At 40.7% G+C, this 20,618-nt stretch overlaps 1 protein-coding gene and 1 non-coding gene across 9 annotated transcripts in view; both read right to left on the bottom strand.

The window, feature by feature from the left end:
* The window catches only part of MFSD14B (major facilitator superfamily domain containing 14B), an 81,769-nt gene that overhangs the window by 47,203 nt on the left and 13,948 nt on the right, over positions 1-20,618 (bottom strand). For all 8 annotated transcript variants that reach the window (XM_036281559.1, XM_036281560.1, XM_036281555.1 and 5 more), the window contains one exon: positions 17,395-17,457. In XM_036281559.1, the coding sequence (XP_036137452.1) occupies positions 17,395-17,457 (63 nt within the window). The remainder of the gene's footprint in view (positions 1-17,394; positions 17,458-20,618) is intronic.
* Positions 4,129-4,235, bottom strand: LOC118643474. Its single transcript, XR_004961998.1, has one exon. It is a non-coding gene; the product is annotated as a U6 spliceosomal RNA (small nuclear RNA).

The raw sequence follows: 20,618 nt of genomic DNA, 5'->3' as shown, positions 1-20,618 counted from the left end.
ACTGCAATTCCTCAAGGCAACCTCCCCCCACTCCCCAATCAGTTTAACTTGAAATAGGATCTCCTCCCAGCCCCAATTGCCCTTCATTCCCCAAAACCCCCAAAATAAAAGAAAAACTCACTTTTTCTTCCCTGCCCTTGTGCACGGGCCCCTCCCTGTCTGTGAGGAAAGAAAAATAAATTCCCTCCCTTTCCTCTCTTATCTCCAGACCGCAAGCCGACGCTCTAACCACTGAGCAAACTGGCCAGGGCTCCTCTCTTATCTCAGTTGTGAATTCTTTCACAAGCTTGCATCAGCAGCCCAACAAAACCTTAACAGGGAGGACCTACTCTTATATGAACATACTAGACTACAATGTAATAATATACTTGCCTCTTTGGATAACTGTGATTTCCTAAAAATCAAAGATGTTCTTCTATCTGAGCTGTTTGTGTAGTGCTCAGCCTGGCCGTGTCCCTGGAGCCACACTATTGAAGCGGTAGACTGAAGGACAGTTGTGCCTTGATTTGTGCACCTACTTCCTCACTTCTAACGATGCTGACCACATTTTGCAAATGAGAACAAAAATTTAAATGTATGAAGTACAGTCAGCTCTCGTTTATCGCGGTTAATCACTTCCATACTCTACCGTGATAAATGAATTTCTGCAAAGTAGGATTCTTTATATACAGTCGTCCCTCGCCACTTCATGCTTCAACTTTCGCAGCTTCACTCTATCGTGGTTTTCTCTCTCTCTCTCTCTCTCTCTCTTTTATCCTCATCCAAGGACATTTTTCCATTTTTTGTTCAGATAGACTGAGAGGAAGAGAGAGAGAGAAACATCGATGTGAAAGGAACACATCGAATGGCTGCCTTCCGCACAACCCAACCAGGGCCGGGGACAAACAGCAACCAAGGTATGTGGCCCTCAGCAGGAACCAAATCTGGGTTTCTTTGGACCGCAGGCCGACGCTCTAAACGCTGAGCGAAACCGGCCAGGGCAAAAAAGATAGTCTTTATTCAAGTTTCTGTCCAAATTAAGAATTTATTGTGTGTGTGCATGCATGTGTGTGTGTGTGTAGGAAAAGCATTTTTGTACTTACTAATCCCAAAGAGCAGCTATGAGGGCACTTTAAAGGCATCCTGGTTGTTTTGTCTGTTTTAATCTTGAAAACATTAATCAATATTTTCTGTGTCTGTTTATGCTAAGCTACAGTGCTAAACACTGTTTAGTGATTGAATTCACTTAAATAGCAACTCCTAGGACTACAGAAACTCTTGGCACATCAAATGTCCTGGAAGAGCATCATGGCCGAGAACTCTGTGGCCATTTTCCTGGGCAGACTTCCCAGTCAAATCCAGACTGTGAAGCGCATCCTCATGTGAAAGAAACTCTGTGGCCAGGCCTCAGCTGGCTCACTGGGGCTTCAACTTTCTCCTCTTTCCCAGTGAGGGCAACACTAGACAAGATTACGACTGTCCTCCTTTATGTTGATCACTCCAGGCATAAATCAACCCTGGACATCTGCCTCACTTAGTTTTGTTGTAGGACAATGAAAAGCTAGGGAAATTCTGGGACAAGTCGAATAGTGAAACTGAGGCATGAAAATTAAACAAAGCCAAAAGCTTTGCAGGCTGCTTGTAGCAAGACCTTATCTTGAGAACAAAGGGTTACAACCTCTTCTCACAGCAGAATGCAGGAGAGAAGGGGGGAGGGAAGAAGAAAGGAGGAGGAAGAATCAGAGACCACTTAGCACAAAACACTCTGAAGTTGTGAAAACAGCAGACAGGAGGGGAAAGAAGGGTATAAATACAAAGCCAGCAGTAGGGATTTAAAAGCTAGGTATTTCCCATAAATTATGGGAAAGCCAAAACAAAGAAAAAAAGGAGACGTTCAGAGTTAATCTGTGCCATAATATCTAGCAGAGGAATTTTTAAAAAAAATTTATAGACAGAAGGGTGTATGGGGCAGAAAGCCCCCATCCCACTTGCTCTTCAGATGACCTGAGAGCCCATCTGTGCTTCATAAACCAGATGCATAGGTTTGCTTGCCTTGACTCTTTACTAAATGTGCATAAGTTAATGTTTTAATAAATTCACTAAACACAATGCAAATATCATCTAGAGGCTCTCAGTTACATTCATTTATATGAGAAGACAAGGATTGAGGTTGGGGGCAGCTCGCTCCCGCTGACTCTGGGGTCTGTCCAGTAACACCTCTCTGGTGTCTGTGAGAGGCACCTGTCACAGTTTTAGTTAGTTTGGAACACCAATGAAGATATCTAATTTTATAATAAATATAAAACATGCTAAAGAAAGAAGCTTCCAGAAGTTTCAAGGTAGACACTGGGCAATCAGACCAGCTGGTCTTAATGAAGAAAATGATTATAATCACTCTGCCTGCTGCTAACCAGTGGTCAAACCACAGCTTCTCAATTTGATGTTGTAGTTCTAACAAAGTGTAGCCAAAACGTCTATGATGGGTAGTTGTGTGTGTCAGCTTGACCAGGCTACAATACCCCGATATTTAATCAAACACTAGTGTGGGTGTTGCTGTTAAGGTTTTCTGTGGATGTGGTTAACATGGCAACTGTTGGCTATGAGGGATATCACCCTCAATAGTATGGGAAGTCTCATCCAATCATTTCTTAGAAGAAAAATCTGAGGTTTCCTTGCCCAGCCAGTGTGGCTCAGTGTATTGAGCTGTGTCCCATGGACTGAGGTCCCATTTCAATCTCCATCAGGGCACATGCCCAGGGCACATCAATGTTTCTATCTCTCTCTCTCCCTTCCTCTTTCTCTAAAACAAACAAACAAACAAACAAACAAACAAACAAACAAACCTGAGGTTTCCAGGAGAGGAAATAATTCTGCTTCAGGTCTGGAACAGAGTTCCAGCCAGTCTACGGGCCTGACCTACAGATTTCAGATCTGACAGCCCTGCAATCATGTGAACCAACTCCAGAAAATAAATTTCTTTAGCCCTGGCCAGTTTGGCTCAGTGGTTAGAGTGTCGGCCTGCGGTCCACAGAGACCCGGGTTCGGTTCCCGCTAAGGGCATGTACCTCAGTTGCAGTTTGTCCCTGGCCCTAGTTGGTTGTGCGGGTGGCAGCCACTCAATGTGTCCCTTTCACGTCGATGTTTCTCGCTCTCGCTCTCTCTCTCTCCCTCCCACTCTGAACCCAAAAATGTCCTCGGGTGAGGATAAAAAAAAAAAGTGGTTGAAAGGTTAAGACTTTGGGAATCTGAGAGGTGGAATCAAGTCTGAATTGGTCTTTTTCCTTTATAATTGCTAAGATAAACAAGTACTAAATTACTCATCATTAAAAGATAAGGGGATTATCATAAAATAAAGTACACTGTTTAGAAATAATCACACAATCCTCATTAGGAAAATAAACAAAAAAACTTAAAGGTACTTCACAAAAGTAGCCAGCAAATGTATGTAAAAATAACCAACCTTACTTGTAAAACAAACAAACAAACAAAAACTAATAAAATTAACAGTGAGACAGGTGATGATCTGAAAAGTAACAACACTTCTGTGAGAGCATGCTGAGACAGACACACACACTTGCTGGTGTGGGTATGAAATGGTACAACTTCTTTGGGAGATAATGTAGTACTATCATGAAAGACCTTTAAAAGTCCTCCATTTTCAAAAATCGATAAAAAATACAAAGATCTATTTAAAATTTTTTTTACATAATTATCAATAGTGTGAATTTAGAAACAATTTATATAGGAATATAGGTAAACAAATTATGGCATATTCATACAATGGAATAGTACATAACCATTCCAAAAATACAGGCAGTTCTTGCTTTGCTTGGTAGTGCAGGACTGTAAAAATAATATTACAAGCTGAAATCAGTAAAGTGATTTTAATCAATAAGAAATATTGTGATTTATTCTATGAATCATTGAATCCTATTAGAAATTTTTATCAGAACACTGAAAACTCTTTTACCGTTTGTTATGTTTAGTAAAATAAAAAAAGTAAAACTAATATTTATTTAGTACACTATAATTTAAAACATTAAGAACTTAAGTGTTTTCTTTGTTAAAAAAAAAACTTATCATGAGTCATCTAAACAATGCTTGCCTTTTTTTAAAAAACACATTTATTGGTTTTCCTTGATTGCCTCTAAAAATATGTAACGCTTCATGAATTTGCATGTCATCCTTGCCCAGGGGCCATGCTAATCTTCTCTGTATCATTCCAATTTTAGTATATGTGCTGCCGAAGCGAGCACTGCTTGCCTTCTTTAAAAGTCATATAATGCAGAATGTGCAGTGCGTAATTCTATGCATTGGAAAACTGTCATATGCCTTTCCAAGTTCAGATCAGATTTTGACATTTTTCTTCGTGCTTTCAATGTCATGAAATATCATCTGAGAGTTCCTATAATGTGAAGCTTTTTGCTGGCATCACTTCCTCTGGGACATCTTCATCCTTTTCATTGCAACCATTCTCCTCATTTCCGCTGATAAATTTATCTTCACTAAGTTCCCTTGGCTGAACATCTAGAGTCTCTCCAACATGCCCTAATCAGCTGTATCTTCTATAATTCCACTGAGATTCCCCGTGAACCTCACTTCCAGCATTATCACTATTTCTTACTGCATTTTTTTCCTTGTTGGTCATCATCTTTTGATGATGTAGGTTCATCACAAGGTGGCAGCACAACTGCATGCTTTGCTGTCTGTGCATGAACTGAGAGATGTGTAGTTAGTTGGTGACTAGTCACTAATCATGTCGTCACCTGTTACTGGCATAGTATTTATGGACTGAGGAGCTGGCAGCAGTTTGTCTCTCATTCAGTTTCATGCAGCTGATACACCATGGTAATGAAAATTTAAACTGTGCTACTGGGGAAACTGGTGTTATTTAACTGAACTGTGGTAACTGAAACTGGTGCATAGTAGAATGTGCAAAGAGAGGGCTGCCTGTATTTCATGCAGTTTTTAATGTCATGGGAAATTTGGTAAAGTAGCAGGATACAAAATTAATATTCAGAAATCAGTGGCATTTTTATACAACAGTAATAAACTATCAGAAAGAGAAATTAATAAAACAATCCCTTTTTTTTTTTTAATCCTCATCCGAGGACATTTTCCCATTTTTTTGTTCAGGTAGAGTGGGAGGGAGAGAGAGGAACAGAGAGAGAAAGAAACATCGATGTGAAAGGAACACATCGAGTGGCCGCCACCCGCACGACCGACCAGGGCCGGGGACAAACTGCAACCGAGGCACGCGCCCTTAGCGGGAACCGAACCCGGGTCTCTCAGGATCGCAGGTCGACACTCCAACTGCTGAGCCAAACCGGCCAGGAAACAATCCCATTTTTTAATGCAGGAAACAAACAAACAAACAAACAAACAAACAAAACCAAATAAGGTATTAGGAATAAATTTAACCAAAGAGGTAAAAGACTTGTATTCAGAAAATTACAGGACGCTGAACAAAGAAATTGAGGAAGATAGAAATAAGTGAATCATAGACCATGTTCATGGACTGGGAGAATTAACATAAGTAAAATGCCCATAATAGCCTTGGCCGGTTTGGCTCAGCGGTTGGAGCGTCGGCCTGTGGACCAGAGAGTCCCAGGTTCGGTTTCTGCTAAGGGCACACACATTGGTTGTGGTTTATCCCTGGCCCCAGTTGGGGTCGTGTGGGTGACAACCACTTGATTTGTCTCTCTCACATCAATGTTTCTCTCTCTCTTCCCCCCTCTCTTCCTCCCGCTCTAACTGAAGATGAATGCAAAAATGTCCCCGGATGAGGATAAAAATAAAATAAAATGTCCCTAATAGCCATAGCAATCTATTGATTTAACACAATTCTTATTAAAATGCCAATAGGATATTTCTCACATCTAAAACAAATATTCCAAAAAATTAATATGGAACCCAAAAAGACCCCAAATAGCCTCAGCAATCTTGAAGAAAAAAAAAGAACAAAGTTGGATGTTTCAGAGTACCTGATATCAGTCTATACTACAAAGCCACAGCCTGGTACTGGCATAAGAACAAACATAAAGATCAATGAGAACAGACAGCCCAGAAATAAACCCACACCTTTATGATCAATTAATATTTGACAAAGAATGTAAGAGCATACAATGGAGTAAAAACAGTCTCTTCAATAAACGGTGCTGGGAAAATTGGACAGGCGCATGCAAAAAAATGAAACTAGACCACCAACTTATGCCATACAGAAGAATAAACTCGAAATGGGTAAAATAATTAAATAAAAATCACAAAACCATAAAAATCCTAGAAGAAGAGGCAGTAAAATCTCAGATATTTCTCGTAGCAATATGTTTGCCAATATATCTCCTTGGGCACAGGAAACTTACAAAAACAAACAAATGAACTACATCAAACTAAAAAGCTTTTGCACAGCAAAAGAAACCATCAACAAAATGAAATGGCAACCCACTGCATGGGAGAGCATATTTGCCGATGATACTTCTGGTAAGGCAATAATTTTAATAAATATAAAGAACTTATACAACGCCAAAAAGACAAAACAACCCAATTAAAAAATGGGCAAAGGATCTGAACAGATATGTCTCCAAAGAGGACCTACAGATGGCCAACAGACATATAAAAAGATGCTCAATGTCACTAATCATCAGAGAGATGAAAATTAAAACACAACGATGTATCACCTCACGCCTGTCAGAATGGCTGTCATCAATAAACCAACAAACAACAAGTGCTGGTGAGGATGTGAAGAAAAGGGAACCCTAATACACTGCTGGTGGGAATGCAGACTGGTGCAGCCACTGTGGAAAACAGTATGTATGGGGTTTCCTCAAAAAAAAAAAAAAAATGGAACTGCCTTTTAACCCTGCAATTCCACTTCTGGGAATATATCTGAAGAAAAACTGAAACACTAATTCAAAAAAATATATGCACCCTTATGTTCATTAAAGCATTGTTTACAATAGCCAAGACACAGACAACAGTATTATGATAGCCAGAGGGAAGGGGGGGGGGGAGGTGGAAGTGGGCAAAGACGGTATATATGCCAGTGGAAAGAGACTGAATTTGGGTGATGAGCACACAGTGTAGTATGCAAATGATGTTTTATTGAGTTGTACAGTTAAAACCTATATGGTTTTGTTAACTAATGTCACCCTAACAAATTCAATAAATTAAAGGAAGAACAAAAAATAAGAGAGAAAAATAAAGCAGAGAATGGAAGGATGGGGAGCAATAAGAAGAGGATGCATTATTCAAGATGGGAGGTAGTCAGTGAAAGCATCACTGAAATTGATATCTGGGTGAGGAGCTGAGAGTTAATGAGTCCTGCCAGTATCTGGGGAAAGCAATCCAAGCAGAAAAACAGTACCTGCAAAGCCCTCAGGCTGAGACAGCTGTGGCTGGAGCAAGACCCAGCAAGGAATAGGGAACAGGAAGACTGCCAGAGAAGGTGGGGATGGTTACAAAGAAAGCCAAAAACTGGCTTATGTTTTATCAGGATCTCTACTGAGAAGGAACCGGGTAATAATAATAATAATAATATATATATATTTTTTAATTCCTCACCTGAGGATATTTTTCCATTTATCATCAGACAGAGTGGGAGGGAGGAAGAGGGAGAGAGACAGAGAGAAACACTGATGTGATAGAGCCACATCGACCAGTTGCCTCCCACATGACCTGACCAAGGTGGGGAACAAACTGCAACCGAGGTACATGCCCTTGACCAGACTCTAACCCAAAACTCATTGGTCCACGGGCTGATGCTCTAACCGCTGAGTCAAACTAGCCAAGGCAAACCAGGTAATATTTTTATTACAGATGTATTCTGAAGGCAGAAACACAGAATTTGCTGATGGATTTATTAGAGAGCTGAAAATGGTATGTTTGACATTACCAAGAGAGTGAATACAGAGATAAAATAATTTTTTGTTCAAGGCTTGAGCCACCTACTTTTCAGAAATCTAGGAGATAAGGAACACATATTACTTGTCAGAAACAGAGTTACCAAATAATCAAGTTATTATATAACCCAGCAATTGCAGTCCTGGGTATCTAAGGATAAGTGAAAACATGTCCACATGAAAACCCATACACAAATGTTCACAGCAACATTATTCACAGTAGTCAAAAAACAACCCACATGTCCATCAACTGATGAATAGATAAACTATGGTATATCCATACAATGGAATAGTATGTGGCTATAAAAAGAATGAAGTACTGCCCTGGCTGGTGTGGCTCATTTGGTTGAGCTTCGTCCCATGCACTGAGAGGTCATGGGTTGGGTTCCAGGTCAGGGCACACATGCCTGGGTTGTGCGCTCCATCCCAGTAGGGGTGTGCAGGAGGCAGCTAATCTATGTTCCCCTCTCTCTAAAATCAATAAAAACACATATACATACATACATATATGTATATGTATAGATATATAATTCTCACCCAAGGAGATTCCTCCATTTATCTTCAGATAGAATGGGAGGGAGAGAGGAAGGAAGAGACAGAGAGAAACATTTATGTGAGAGAGACACATTGATTGGTTGCCTCCTGCATGACCCAACCAGGGCCAGGGACGAACCACAACCAAGGTACATGCCATGGGCAGGAACTGAACCCAGGACTCTTCGATCCGTAGGCCGACGCTTTAACCGCTAAGCCAAACCGGCCAGGGTAAAACATATTTTTTAAAAAGGAAGTATTAATATGTACCCCAATACAGGTGAACCTTGAAAACTTTATGGTAAGTGAAAGAAGCCAGTCAAAAAGGACCATGAATCAGAATTACTTCATTTATATGAAATGTCCAGAATAGGCAAATTTATAGAGAAAAAGGTAGGTTTGTACTTGCCTCAGGCTAAAGAGATTAGGGAGAAATGAGTAGTGACTGCTAAAGAAGAACCAGGATTTTTTTGGGGGTGATGAAAGGTTCTAAAATTGTGTACTTATGACTATACAAATGGGCGACTTGCATGGTATAGTATATGAATTATATCTCAATAAAAAAAAGAAGAACAAAACAAAACATCCCAAACTAAAACTGAAGAATTCACAGAACTGTTATTCTAGCCTAGGACATACTACCTGCCATGAATTACTTTTAGTTAAAAAGGTTTCATTTCAGACCATCCTTTGTAGTTACTCCAGGTCTCTGAGACTGTAAGGCAGTCACACAGGCTTCCCCTAAGCTAGCCAGGTTTTCTACATCCACACATTCCCCTTTTGGTCATAAATCAATCCAAAGACCAAACTTTCAGTTGGGTAATGAGGTCTTATGAGTGTTAGGAAGGCTTACTTTCATTTTTTTAAAAACCATACATAACTACGTATCTATCAACAATTACTTTATTTCTCTTCTTTATTGATTTTAGAGAGAGGAAGGGAGTAGGAGAGAGAAATGGAAACATCGATAAGAGAAAACATCAACTGGCTGCCACCTGCATGTCCCCCACTGGGGATCTGGCCCACAACCTGGACATGTGCCCTGACCAGGAATCGAACTAGCGACCTCTTGGTGCATGAAATGACACTCAACCAGTGAGCCACAATGGCCAGGCAGGACGACTTATTTTTAGGGAGTTTCAGAGTCAGTGTTTGTCTTATAGAACAGGGTGGACCACTGGGGATGGGCAGGACTACAACCTTAGAGGGCATTCAAGGTCAACCACATGTAGGATTATAGTAGAATATATAAAAAATTTAACATCATTTAAATCAGCTTTTAGCATCTAAGACAATAGGATGGGACTTTTTGTATATTTCTGGGGTATTACTGCTGCTGGGAATGCAGACTGGTGCAGCCACTATGGAAAACAATATGGTGTTACCTCAAAAAATTAAAAATTGAACTGCCATTTGACCCAATGATGCCACTTCTAGGAATATACCCTAAGAAGCCTGAAACACCAATTAGAAAGAATATATGTACCCCCGTGTTTGTAGCAGCACTATTTACAATAGCTAAGATCTGGAAACAGCCCAAATGTCCATCAGTGGACGAATGGATAAAAAAGCAGTGGTACATATACACAATGGGGTACTACGCAGCTGTAAGAAAGAAAGATCTCTTATCCTTTGAGACGACATGGAAGGACCTGGAAAGTATTATCCTGAGTGAAATAAGCCAAGCAGAAAAAGACATATACCACATGATCTCACTTATATACAGAATATAGTGAACATAACAGTCTGAGGAATGGGGTAGTCCCAGAGACGTAGAAGTGGGGTACAGACTGACAATCCACAGAAGAGGGGGTGGTAGGGGAGAGATAAACTACAGAACTTATATGCATGTATGCATGAACAATGGACATGGACAACAAAGCTAGAGACAGGGCGAGGAGGGAGGGGGAGGGGGAATCAGTTGTGGGAAAAGGAGAAACATCTGTAACAAAAATAAATTAATTAAAAAAACAAAAGAAGACTTCCGGTCAAGATGGCGGCATAGGTAAATGCAGTATCGCATCCTCCCACAACCACATCCAAGTTATAACTAAACTACAGAACAACCATCATTTAAAACAGCCTGAAATCATCCTGAATGGATGTCCTACAACTACGGAATTAAAGAAGCTGCATCAAGACTAGTAGGAGGGGCGGAAGGGCGGAGGCACGAGGGGCAGCGGCAAGATGGCGGTGAGACGGGCTGGTCCCACACCCACGTGTGGCGGATAAAAATCAGGAGGACACCTCGGCTGGGAAGGTCCTTCCTGAGGACTGAGGGGCCCCCGTCCCACACCAGGTGTCCCGCTCAGGGTTCCAGTGCCAGGAAGAGAATCCCCATAACTTCTGGCTGGAAAAACCAGCGGGAACTGAGGCTCAGGGAGGCTGAGGTGGCTGGAACCCCAGGCAGCTCCTTAAAGGGCCCGCGCACGGACTTATCGGACTCACTCCCTCTAAGCTTGGAGGGGAGACAGCTCGAGGGGCACCAGAGACATACAGGGAAGAACTGAGCTGTTTGGCACTGGAGCGAGGGCTGGAGAGGGGGCTTCCTTGGGGACAAACGTGCTGTCAGAGGCCTTAGTTCCTTTGGTGAGCCCTTCCCTGGGGCAGCAGACAGCCGCCATATCTGGGACTCCAGCAACCTGGCTCACACTGGTGGCCCCACCCTGCTGACTCCCTGAGGCCCCGCCCCGCCCCACACAACTTTCAGGCCCACCCAAGCTGTCGCCAGTTGCTTAACCATAGGATTGGCCTGTCTTGGATCCTGCTTCGGTTTTCCTACATTCTTTCAAACAAGCAGCATCTGGTCTCAGATAGCCCCAGACCTCTCCTTAAGTAATACACAGAAACAAACACAGAGAGGCAGCCAAAATGAGGATACAAAGAAGCAAGTCCCAAATGAAAGAACAGAACAAAATCCCAATAAAAGAACTAAGCGAAATGGAGATAAGCCACCTAACAGATGCTGAGTTCAGAATACTGCTTATAAGGATGCTCAGTGAATTTAGTGAGGGCCTCAAGAGCATCAAAAAGGACCAGTCAGAAATGAAGGATGCACAGTCAGAAATGAAGGGGGCATTAACTGAGATAAAGAATAATTTACACAGACTCAATAGCAGAGTACGTAAATCCAAGAAGCAAACCATCGATTTGGAATATAAGGAAGCAAAAAATGCCCAAACAGAACAGCAAAAAGAAAAAATAATCCAAAAAAAATGAGGATAGTGTAAGGAGCCTCTGGGACAACTTCAAGCGTGCCAACATTTGCATCTTGGGGGTGCCAGAAGAAGAGAGAGAACAAGAAATTGAAAACCTGTTTGAGACCATCACGGCAGAAAACTTTCCTAACTTGGTGAAGGAAACAGACATACAAGTCCAGGAAGCACAGAGAGTCCCAAACAAGAGGAACCCCAAGAGGCCCACACCAAGACACATCATCATCAAAATGCAAAAGGTTCAAGCAAGACAAGGAGAGAATCTTAAAAGTAGCAAGAGAAAGGCAGCTAGTTACCTACAAGGGAGTTCCCATTAGGCTGTCAGCTGATTTCTCAAAAGAAACTTTGCAGGCCAGAAGGGAGTGGCAAGAAATATTCAGAGTGATGAAAAGCAATAACTTACATCCAAGATTATGCTATTCTGCAAAGCAGTCATTTAGAATCGATGGCCATATAAAGACTTTCCTAGTCAAGAAAAAGTTAAAGGCGTTCATCAGCACCAAACCGTTATTATATAAAGGATGAAAGGTCTTTTTGAAGAAAAAGATAAAATATATGAACAAACAAAATGGCAATGAATACACATCTATTGACAATGGAATCTACAAACAAAATGAACAGGTAGAACAGAAACATTCTCATAGATACAGAGAACATTTTGTTGGTTGCCAGATGAGAGGGGGTTTGGGGAAATGGGTGAAAAAGGTGAAGGGATTAAGAAGTACAAATTCATTGCTAGACTGACAAACCTCAAAGGGAAAGAGGTTGGGGGGGTGGGAAGAAATAAACCAAAGAACTTATATGCATAACCGATGGACACAGACAATATTGTGGGAAAAGACAGGAGGGGGGCGGGAGTCAATGGGGGAAGAATATGGAATATCTGTAATACATTCTACATTCAACAATAAAGATTAAAAAAACAAACAAACAAAAAAACCCAAAAAACAAGGACAAACAGCATGGGCAACTTGCAGCTGACCTGCAAATAACAAGCCATTACTTTCCCAGCCAAGAACACTTGAGAGCACATGGTTAAAAGTCTCCCTAAGGAGCACGGTCAGTGTGGCTCAGTAGACCCATGCACCAAGACACTGCTGGTTCAATTCCCGGTCAGGGCACATGCCCAGGTTGTGGGATCAATCCCTAGTGGGGGCATGCAGGAGGTGGCCAATGGCCATTCTCTTCTCGCTCATCGATGTTCTCACTTATTGATGTTTCTCTCTCTCTCCCTCTCCCTTACTCTCCCTAGAAATCAATGAAGAAAAAAAAGTTTCCCTAATGAAAGAATACTGGAAAGGGGGAGAGAAGGAAGAGTCTTTTTACCCACTAAACAAAGAAATCAGCCATTTTGGGGAAGGGTAAAGGAAAAAAAGGGCAATTTCATTTTTAACTCCCCAGGACAAAAGCCAGCAGTCTCAAGGCTTGACAAGATAACATTGCCAGGTGCTTCTCATGAGTTCTGGGAAGGCCACAACAAAGTACAAAGGGACCTTGAGAATTAATCTCTGTACGAAAATATTCAGCAGAGGAATGTTGAAACCTCTAGACAGGAGGGTATATAACACCTCAGACCCCCACACAACTGGCTCTTCAGATTAGCTGAGCACCTGTGAGCACTTCATAAGCCAGATACATAGATTTGCCTGTTTCTTTAATAAATTCTGCTTGTTTTCATAAATTGTGTGTGTGTGTGTGTGTGTTTTCTCTCCACAATGGAGCCTTCCCGTATAAATTCGTTATATGAGAGGACAAGGATTGAGGTTGGGGACAGAATTTTCCCCCGACTCAGGGGGCTGTCTGATAACTCCTCTCTGATGTCTGAGAAAGGACCCTGTATCAGACGGAAGAAAGCAGGGGAAGGGCATGTCCGGACATAAAAAGTTCAAAGAGCAAAGGGTATAGAGGAGGAATTATGGAAAGGAAAGTGGAGTGCAGGCATTTATTAGTTTTAGAAGAATTTAGAGACCGTCTTTAAAATTTTTTCTGAATTTCATTTTTTTCCTTAAATCCTCACCCAAGGATATTTTTCTATTTATTTTCAGAGTGGGAGGATAGGGGGGAGGGGTGGAGAGAGAAACATCGACATGAGAGAGACACATTGACTGGTTGCCTCCCGCACGACCCCAACCACAGCTGGACACAGAACCACAACTGAGGTAAATGACTTTGACCGGAATTGAACCTGGGACTCTGGTCCATGGCCAATGCTCTAACTGCTGAGCTACACCAGCCAAGGCTAACTTCATTTTTTAAAAATAATGTTATCTGTGCTTCTCCTAGAAGCTTCTAATTTTCAAATTAAGATATGCTTTCCATTTCTGCAGTTTAATTTTAGAGTTGGCATTTTTCTATTTTTCTTTTATTATCTTCACTTGAAGACACTTTTCTTGCATTTATCTTCAGATAGAGCAGGAGGGAGAGAAGGAGGAAGAGAGAGAGAAACACTGATGTGAGAGAGACATGTCGAGTGGCCGCTACCCACACGACCACAACTGGGGCGGGGGACAAACCGCAACTGAGGTACGTGCCCTTAGCGGGAACTGAAACCATGTCTCTCTGGTCTGCAAGCTGACACTCTAACCACTGAACCAAACTGGGTTTTCTATTTGTTTTGCATGCAAATAATTAACATAAACACCCCAACATAACTGTATTTTGGTCATTTTAAGTTGATATTTCCCTGTTAAATCTTCCCATTTTTGTAAAGCACTTACCAGGAGTATTCATGAGTGCTACGGTCTGGGAGTTTCCAGCCTTGCAGGCATAATTTTTCATGTTAATCTTAGTATCTTCAGGGATATTTGTAGAGTCTGAGTAAATTTTTCAGTGATGTTATATAGTGGGTCGAAGTGTGTTGCTTATGGCTTGAGCTCCAAGAGGCTCTCACACCTTGAGATGCATTCAACCCTTTTACATGCCTCAGTTTCTCTCCCGGGCTGTCTAACACAGCCGTGAGAACTTGGGAGCTCTAGGTGACCAACCTTTACAGGCATGTCCCTGGACGAGTCATTTATTTAATTACAGTTGAGTTGGAATTTCCCTACGGGGCCCCTGCATGTCATGAGGAATGACCTCTGACACCTCCACAAAGATTCTTAGTCACATAAGAACACCTGAGATTTGGGCTGAAGGGAGGTCTTGCCCCATATCTTCAGAGTTGAAGGAGTTCAGCTCTCATTTATATAGTGAAGGTTTTTGCTCAGACTCTCAGGAAGCAATTCCAATTGAAAAGCCAAAGTTAAAAACCAGCCACCTATTTTTTCCTCCTGTCTCGCCTTAGCCTGGGTTCTGTCAACCCTTAACCTTAGTTTTCTTTTGAAGATTTAAAAGTACAGCTTAAATAAAGTCAGAGCCTCTACCACAAGCAAGGGAAGGTCCTGGATCTAAGAGACAATTCACCCAAGTTCACCCCATGTGGTGTGGAGCCGGCAGACTCACTGAGCCCTTTATAGGATTCCAGAACCAGGTCCAGGTCCTCGGAGTGGTCCTGGGTGAGATTCTTTGGAATCCTGCCTACTATGCCAAGTTAATGTCAATGTAAGCAGCATTCAAACCTGTGAAGAATTTCTGTGAGTTTATTTGAACCAAACTGTCAACAACTGCCAGGAAGCAAAACCTGGATGGATTGAGATAATGCTCCAGACAATGGCAGTTTTGCAACTTATTTTATATAATATATAATAGAGAAGACATAAGTGGGCCATATGAAATTCATTGGTGATAGATTAGGGAGGTGGGAGAAAGTAAAGCGGGGAAACCTCTGGGACTGGATAAAAAGTAAAATGATAGACACATCTTTTATATAGGTGGTACAGGAGAGTGAAAGCCAACAATTAACGCAGTAACAATGAGGGGATCTGTGGTCTCCACTCTGGTGTGGTGCCTGTGCTTTGAGGAGTCTGGAAAAAGGAAACTAGTTAGACATTCTAAAGGTATGGTAACGTAGATGCAAAAAGACAATAAACAGGCTCAGTTAAGGTAAAGACTGACTTTTGTCAAGGAAGATTCTAGCCTGGGACATGACTACCCACCATAAACTGCTTTTAGTTAAGTTTTAATTTCAGACCATCCTTTGTGCTTCCTTTAGGTCTCATATTGTAAGGCCACTATCACACAACAATATGAAGCCATATTCATTCACCGTGCTCACACGCATACTCAGTGATCATAATAGAGCTGTGCTTTGCTGCAGGGCTCTGTCATTATACCCCCACCTCTGAACAGTAACCAATTATTAAAGTATGTAAGTTTAACAAGTTGAAGTTCAACAGTTATTGAAGTTGAATAAGTCTGTCCAAGTTCTTAAATCAAATCAAAAACCTTCTGTTTTATGTTTGTTTTTCAGAATAACATTGTGAATGTCTCCAAGTGAAAGTGTAGTATGCCACTTGGCTTTAGGGCGTAACACAGCTGGTTTTGTTTTGCAGAATAAGACTAAAACATGTTATTAGTTAGTCCACAAGACAAAAGATTTATAGAGTAACTTCCCCAAGAATCTACAGCAAGGATAAACTTACCTTATAATTTTAAAGAATGCTCTCGCTCATGTACTTAATTTTCCCTTTTTATCTACACTGGTGCTTAAATAGCCACATGCTAAATTCTTGATAACATTCCTGTTGCTTTCAGTGAGTATTAAAAACTTCTTGTTTCAACTTTTAAATTGCCTTGTTTTACTTAAAGTTTTCATAAACATCCTCAAATTCTTTTTGAAAATACACAAATAATAAGCAGTATTCATTACAATTAATGCTGCTCAAAGGTGTGAAATCAGCAAATTATTAGGGCATAACTTTAAGTGTGCTGTTCAGCACAAAGTAAAATTATGCACAGCTTTATATGATCTCAGCTGGGTAGGACAAATTAGATGCTATATCCATATACTTTACTATAAGGTGGAACATTATATTTTACCATTGCATTTCAATGAAAAAATATGTATTTAAAAACTTTTCTGATAAATATCACATTAAAATTTAAACAACAAATTCAGGCTAATTAAGTTAAGAGATCGAGAACTCAGGAAGTTGTAGCTAGGACCTGGAGGTTACTGTGCTAAGTGAAATAAGCCAGTTAAAGAAAGATAAGTATCACAAGATCTCACTTATATGTGGAATTTAATGAACAAAATATAATGACGAACAAAATAGGTCCAGAGGCATGGATGCATAGAACAGACTGACAGCTGTCAGAGGGGAGGAGGGTGAAGGGCATGGGAAGACATTAACAAAGGAACATATATTCATATATGAATAACCCATAGACACAGACAATAATGTGGGGAAGGCCCGGGGTGAGGCAGGGGTAGGCAAAGTGGAGAGAAATGGGGGAACATCTGTAATACTGTCAACAACAACAACAAAAGTTGTGGCTAGACTACCAGCATTGCCAAAAGTCTATATGCCCACCTACTTGATGCTTTCTTCTTCCTCAATCTAAAAGTATATCTCAGAAGAAGACAGTAACACTTGCCCATTTTATGCTGTTGATAGGTGGAGAAATCAGAAGTTCACAAAACTAAACCCTTTATAAACTATAGTGTACATGTTAATAAAAATAAAGGATTTCTTTTTCCAATAAATCATTTTATGCTTTATTGATTAGGATTGTATTTTACTTTTACTTTGATAATCCAGCTAAAAATTAAATTTATGTCTCTAAAACAAAGAGTAATTGTTTTCCTAAATCCCATTTAAACTTTCAGAGTTAAACTGCTAAGGATTCCAGGCTTGAATTACAAGGACCCATGCAAAAATTATTCTTACCTTTACACCCTGAATGAGACCATTCATGAGGAATGTGTGTTGAGGAAATGTTTCATGTAGAACCTACAAAAAGCAAACAAACAACAAGACAAATTCAAAAGCAAATTAAAGGAAAAGATTTCTGCTTCTATTAATGGCAGGTTAGGTAAGTAAGATACAACCACATAATAAAATTTTTTATCTATAAATGAAATATGAATAATATCTAAAAGCATGGAAAGTTAACAAGACAGTGAGGCAGAAATCTAAAAAAGAACCTAAAAAGGTACTCTAGTCCCTCAGTTGCTCTTGTTACAAAAGCATTTGCAGCAAAAATAAGTCATTAATTAGCTACCCTCTCAATCATAACAATTTTAAGCAGGTATCATAAAGGGTTATACAAACCCAGGTATAAACCTGCAGCCCAGTTTTATGTCACCGAGGTAATCCAGGACACAACAAGCCTTACATTTGGATTCCAGACTGGTAGCACCTCCATATGTCTAATTGAATAAAATCTAGCCCAGCCAGTGTGGCTCAGTGGATTAAATGTCATCCCATGCACAAAGAGGTCACCAGTTGGATTCCTGGTCAGAGCACATGCCCAGTTGCAGGCTCCAACCCCAGTAGGGGATGTGCAGGAGGCAGCCAATGGATGTTTCTCTCTCATCAATGTTTCTAGCTCTCTCCCTCTCCCTCTTAAAAAAAAAAAAAAAAATCAATAAAAATATGTGTTTTTTAAATATCTTTTTTATTGATTTTTTTTGGTAGAGAGATAGAAACATGGATATGAGAAACATTAATCAGCTGCCTCCTGCATGCCCCCTACTGAGGATGGAGACTGCAACTGGCACATGTGCCCTGACTAGGAATGGAATAGGGGGACCTCTCAGTCCATGGGACAATGTTCAATCCACTGAGCCACAACAACCGGGCAAAACATGTGTTTTTTAAAACAAAACTAAAATCACTGCTGAAAACATCACCCATGTATATACTGAGGTCATGCAGGCTTCAAATCAACCCATGTATATATATTTTTTAATATAATGAGCATCACATGATCAAAGAAAATCAAATACAAAAGGAAGTAAGACACCATGCACAAAAAATAACAAACAGAAAACACAGACTTTCAAAGACTTCACATTTTGGAACTATTAAACACAGACTTTAAAATAAATATGCTTTCCATGTTCCAAGATACAGAAAATAATCTTAAAACTTTTGAACTTGAAATTGTATAAGAGAACATAGTAGATTTTATTTTTTATCCTCACCTGAGGACATTTTTCCATTTTTTTGTTCAGATAGAGTGGGGGAAGAGAGAGAGAGAGAGAGAGAGAGAGAGAGAGAGAGAGAGAAACATCGACGTGAAAGGGACACATCGAGTGGTTGCCAACCGCACGACCCAACCAGGGCCGGGGACAGACTGCAACCGAGATATATGCCCTTAGCGGGAACTGAACCCGGGTCTCTCTGGACCGCAGGCTGACTGATGCTCTACCACTGAGCCAAATCAGCCAGGGCAGAACATAGCAGATTGTAAAAAGAAAATGAAATTTCAAAATGGGAAGAATGTATTAAGTTAGGAACTCAATGGATATCTTTTAAAAGATTAGAGAAAGCTGAATAAAGAATTACTGAACAAAAAAGCAGGTTAAAAATATTCATCCACAGTAAAGCAAAATGATAGAAAATTTTAAAAGAAACAAGGAGCATCCAATAAGAAAGTCTGACACAAGTTCAATTAAACATGTCCTATAATGAGAATGAGGCAGAAACAATATTTCAGGTGCCAATGGCTGAAAATGTAAAAGAACCAATGACATACATCAATGTAGGAATTAAGGTAGCCAACACATTCTAAGCAGTATAAGAAGAAATCCACACTCACAATAACATGAAAACTGCAGAATGTCAAAGAGAAATGTTTAAAAACAGTCAAAGAAATAACAGATGGTTTCATAACTGCAACAAAGGAACCCAGACAAAAAGCATGCTATTATTCTATCATGTAATGAGAACATAAAACAAAATCCAATGTAAAATTCTATATCTAGTTAAATGTCCTTTGAAGACAAAGGTAAATATTCACATCTTTTAACCTAGCAAAAACGAATTTGCTAACATATAGTAAAAAGTTTTACTACCTGATAGACTCCAACTATTAAATATTAAAACACACACTTTGAAAAGAAAATAATTCAGCTGTAACATCCAAGAGGCAAAATAAAAGAGCAAAATAAAAAAAACAACAACAACAGTATAAATGTAAAGCTGATGCTACAAAAAAAGTAATGTGTTCCATAGGTTTCATTTTCATATCTACAGAATTGAAGTGTTGCCCTGGCCAGTTTGGTTCAGAGGTTAGAGCATTGGCCCACGAACAAAAAGGTCTTGGGTTCGATCCTTATGAAGGGCACGTACCTCTGTTGTGGTTCGTCCCTGGCCCTGGTTGGGGTCATGCAGGAGGCAACTAGTCAATGTGTCCCTCTCACCTCAATGTTTCTCTCTCTCTCCCTCCCACTCTATCTGAAGATAAATAGAAAAATACCCTCGGGTGAGGAATAAAAAATCTCATGAGGACTTTTGGTCAAGATGGCGGCGTAGGTAAATGCGGTATCGCATCCTCCCACAACCACATCAAAGTTACAACTAAACTACAGAACAACCATCATTCAAAACCACCTGAAATCAAGCTGAATGGAAGTCCTACAACCACGGAATTAAAGCAGCAGCCACATGGAGACTGGTAGGTGTCCAACAGCCTGGGAAGTGGCGCCAGACAACTTGCTCGACCATTACCACGCTTACCCAACCTTAACCCCCGCCCTGATTCAGGAACTATTTGCCCAGGGCTTATAGACACACATCCTATTACGCATCAGGCAGATATAAAAATCACAGACCCCAGCATCGGGCGCGGCTTCTAGGACTCGACCCCCGGAGTCTGTGAACCCTCACGGAGTGTACCCAATAAAGCCTGATCTGGTTATTCGGCTGTTTGGCTCTCCAGTCTCTTCTCATCTTTTCGGTGGCGCCCCGATTCCTTACACTAGGAGGGGTGGAGGTGGACGAGCTGCCCCACACCCACGTGTGGCAGATAAAAATCAGGAGGCTCCCGCGGCTGGGAAGGTCCTTCCTGAGGACTGAGGGGTCCCCGTCCCACACCAGACACCCCACTCAGAGTTCCAGTATCAGGAAGAGAATCCCCATAACTTCTGTGTAAATTATTCTTTATC

The sequence above is a fragment of the Molossus molossus genome, unplaced genomic scaffold (assembly GCF_014108415.1).
Source record: "Molossus molossus isolate mMolMol1 unplaced genomic scaffold, mMolMol1.p scaffold_m16_p_39, whole genome shotgun sequence".
NCBI lineage: Eukaryota > Metazoa > Chordata > Mammalia > Chiroptera > Molossidae > Molossus > Molossus molossus.
Note: the sequence above shows the minus strand (reverse complement) of the source record. Positions and strands in the feature narration are given on the sequence as shown.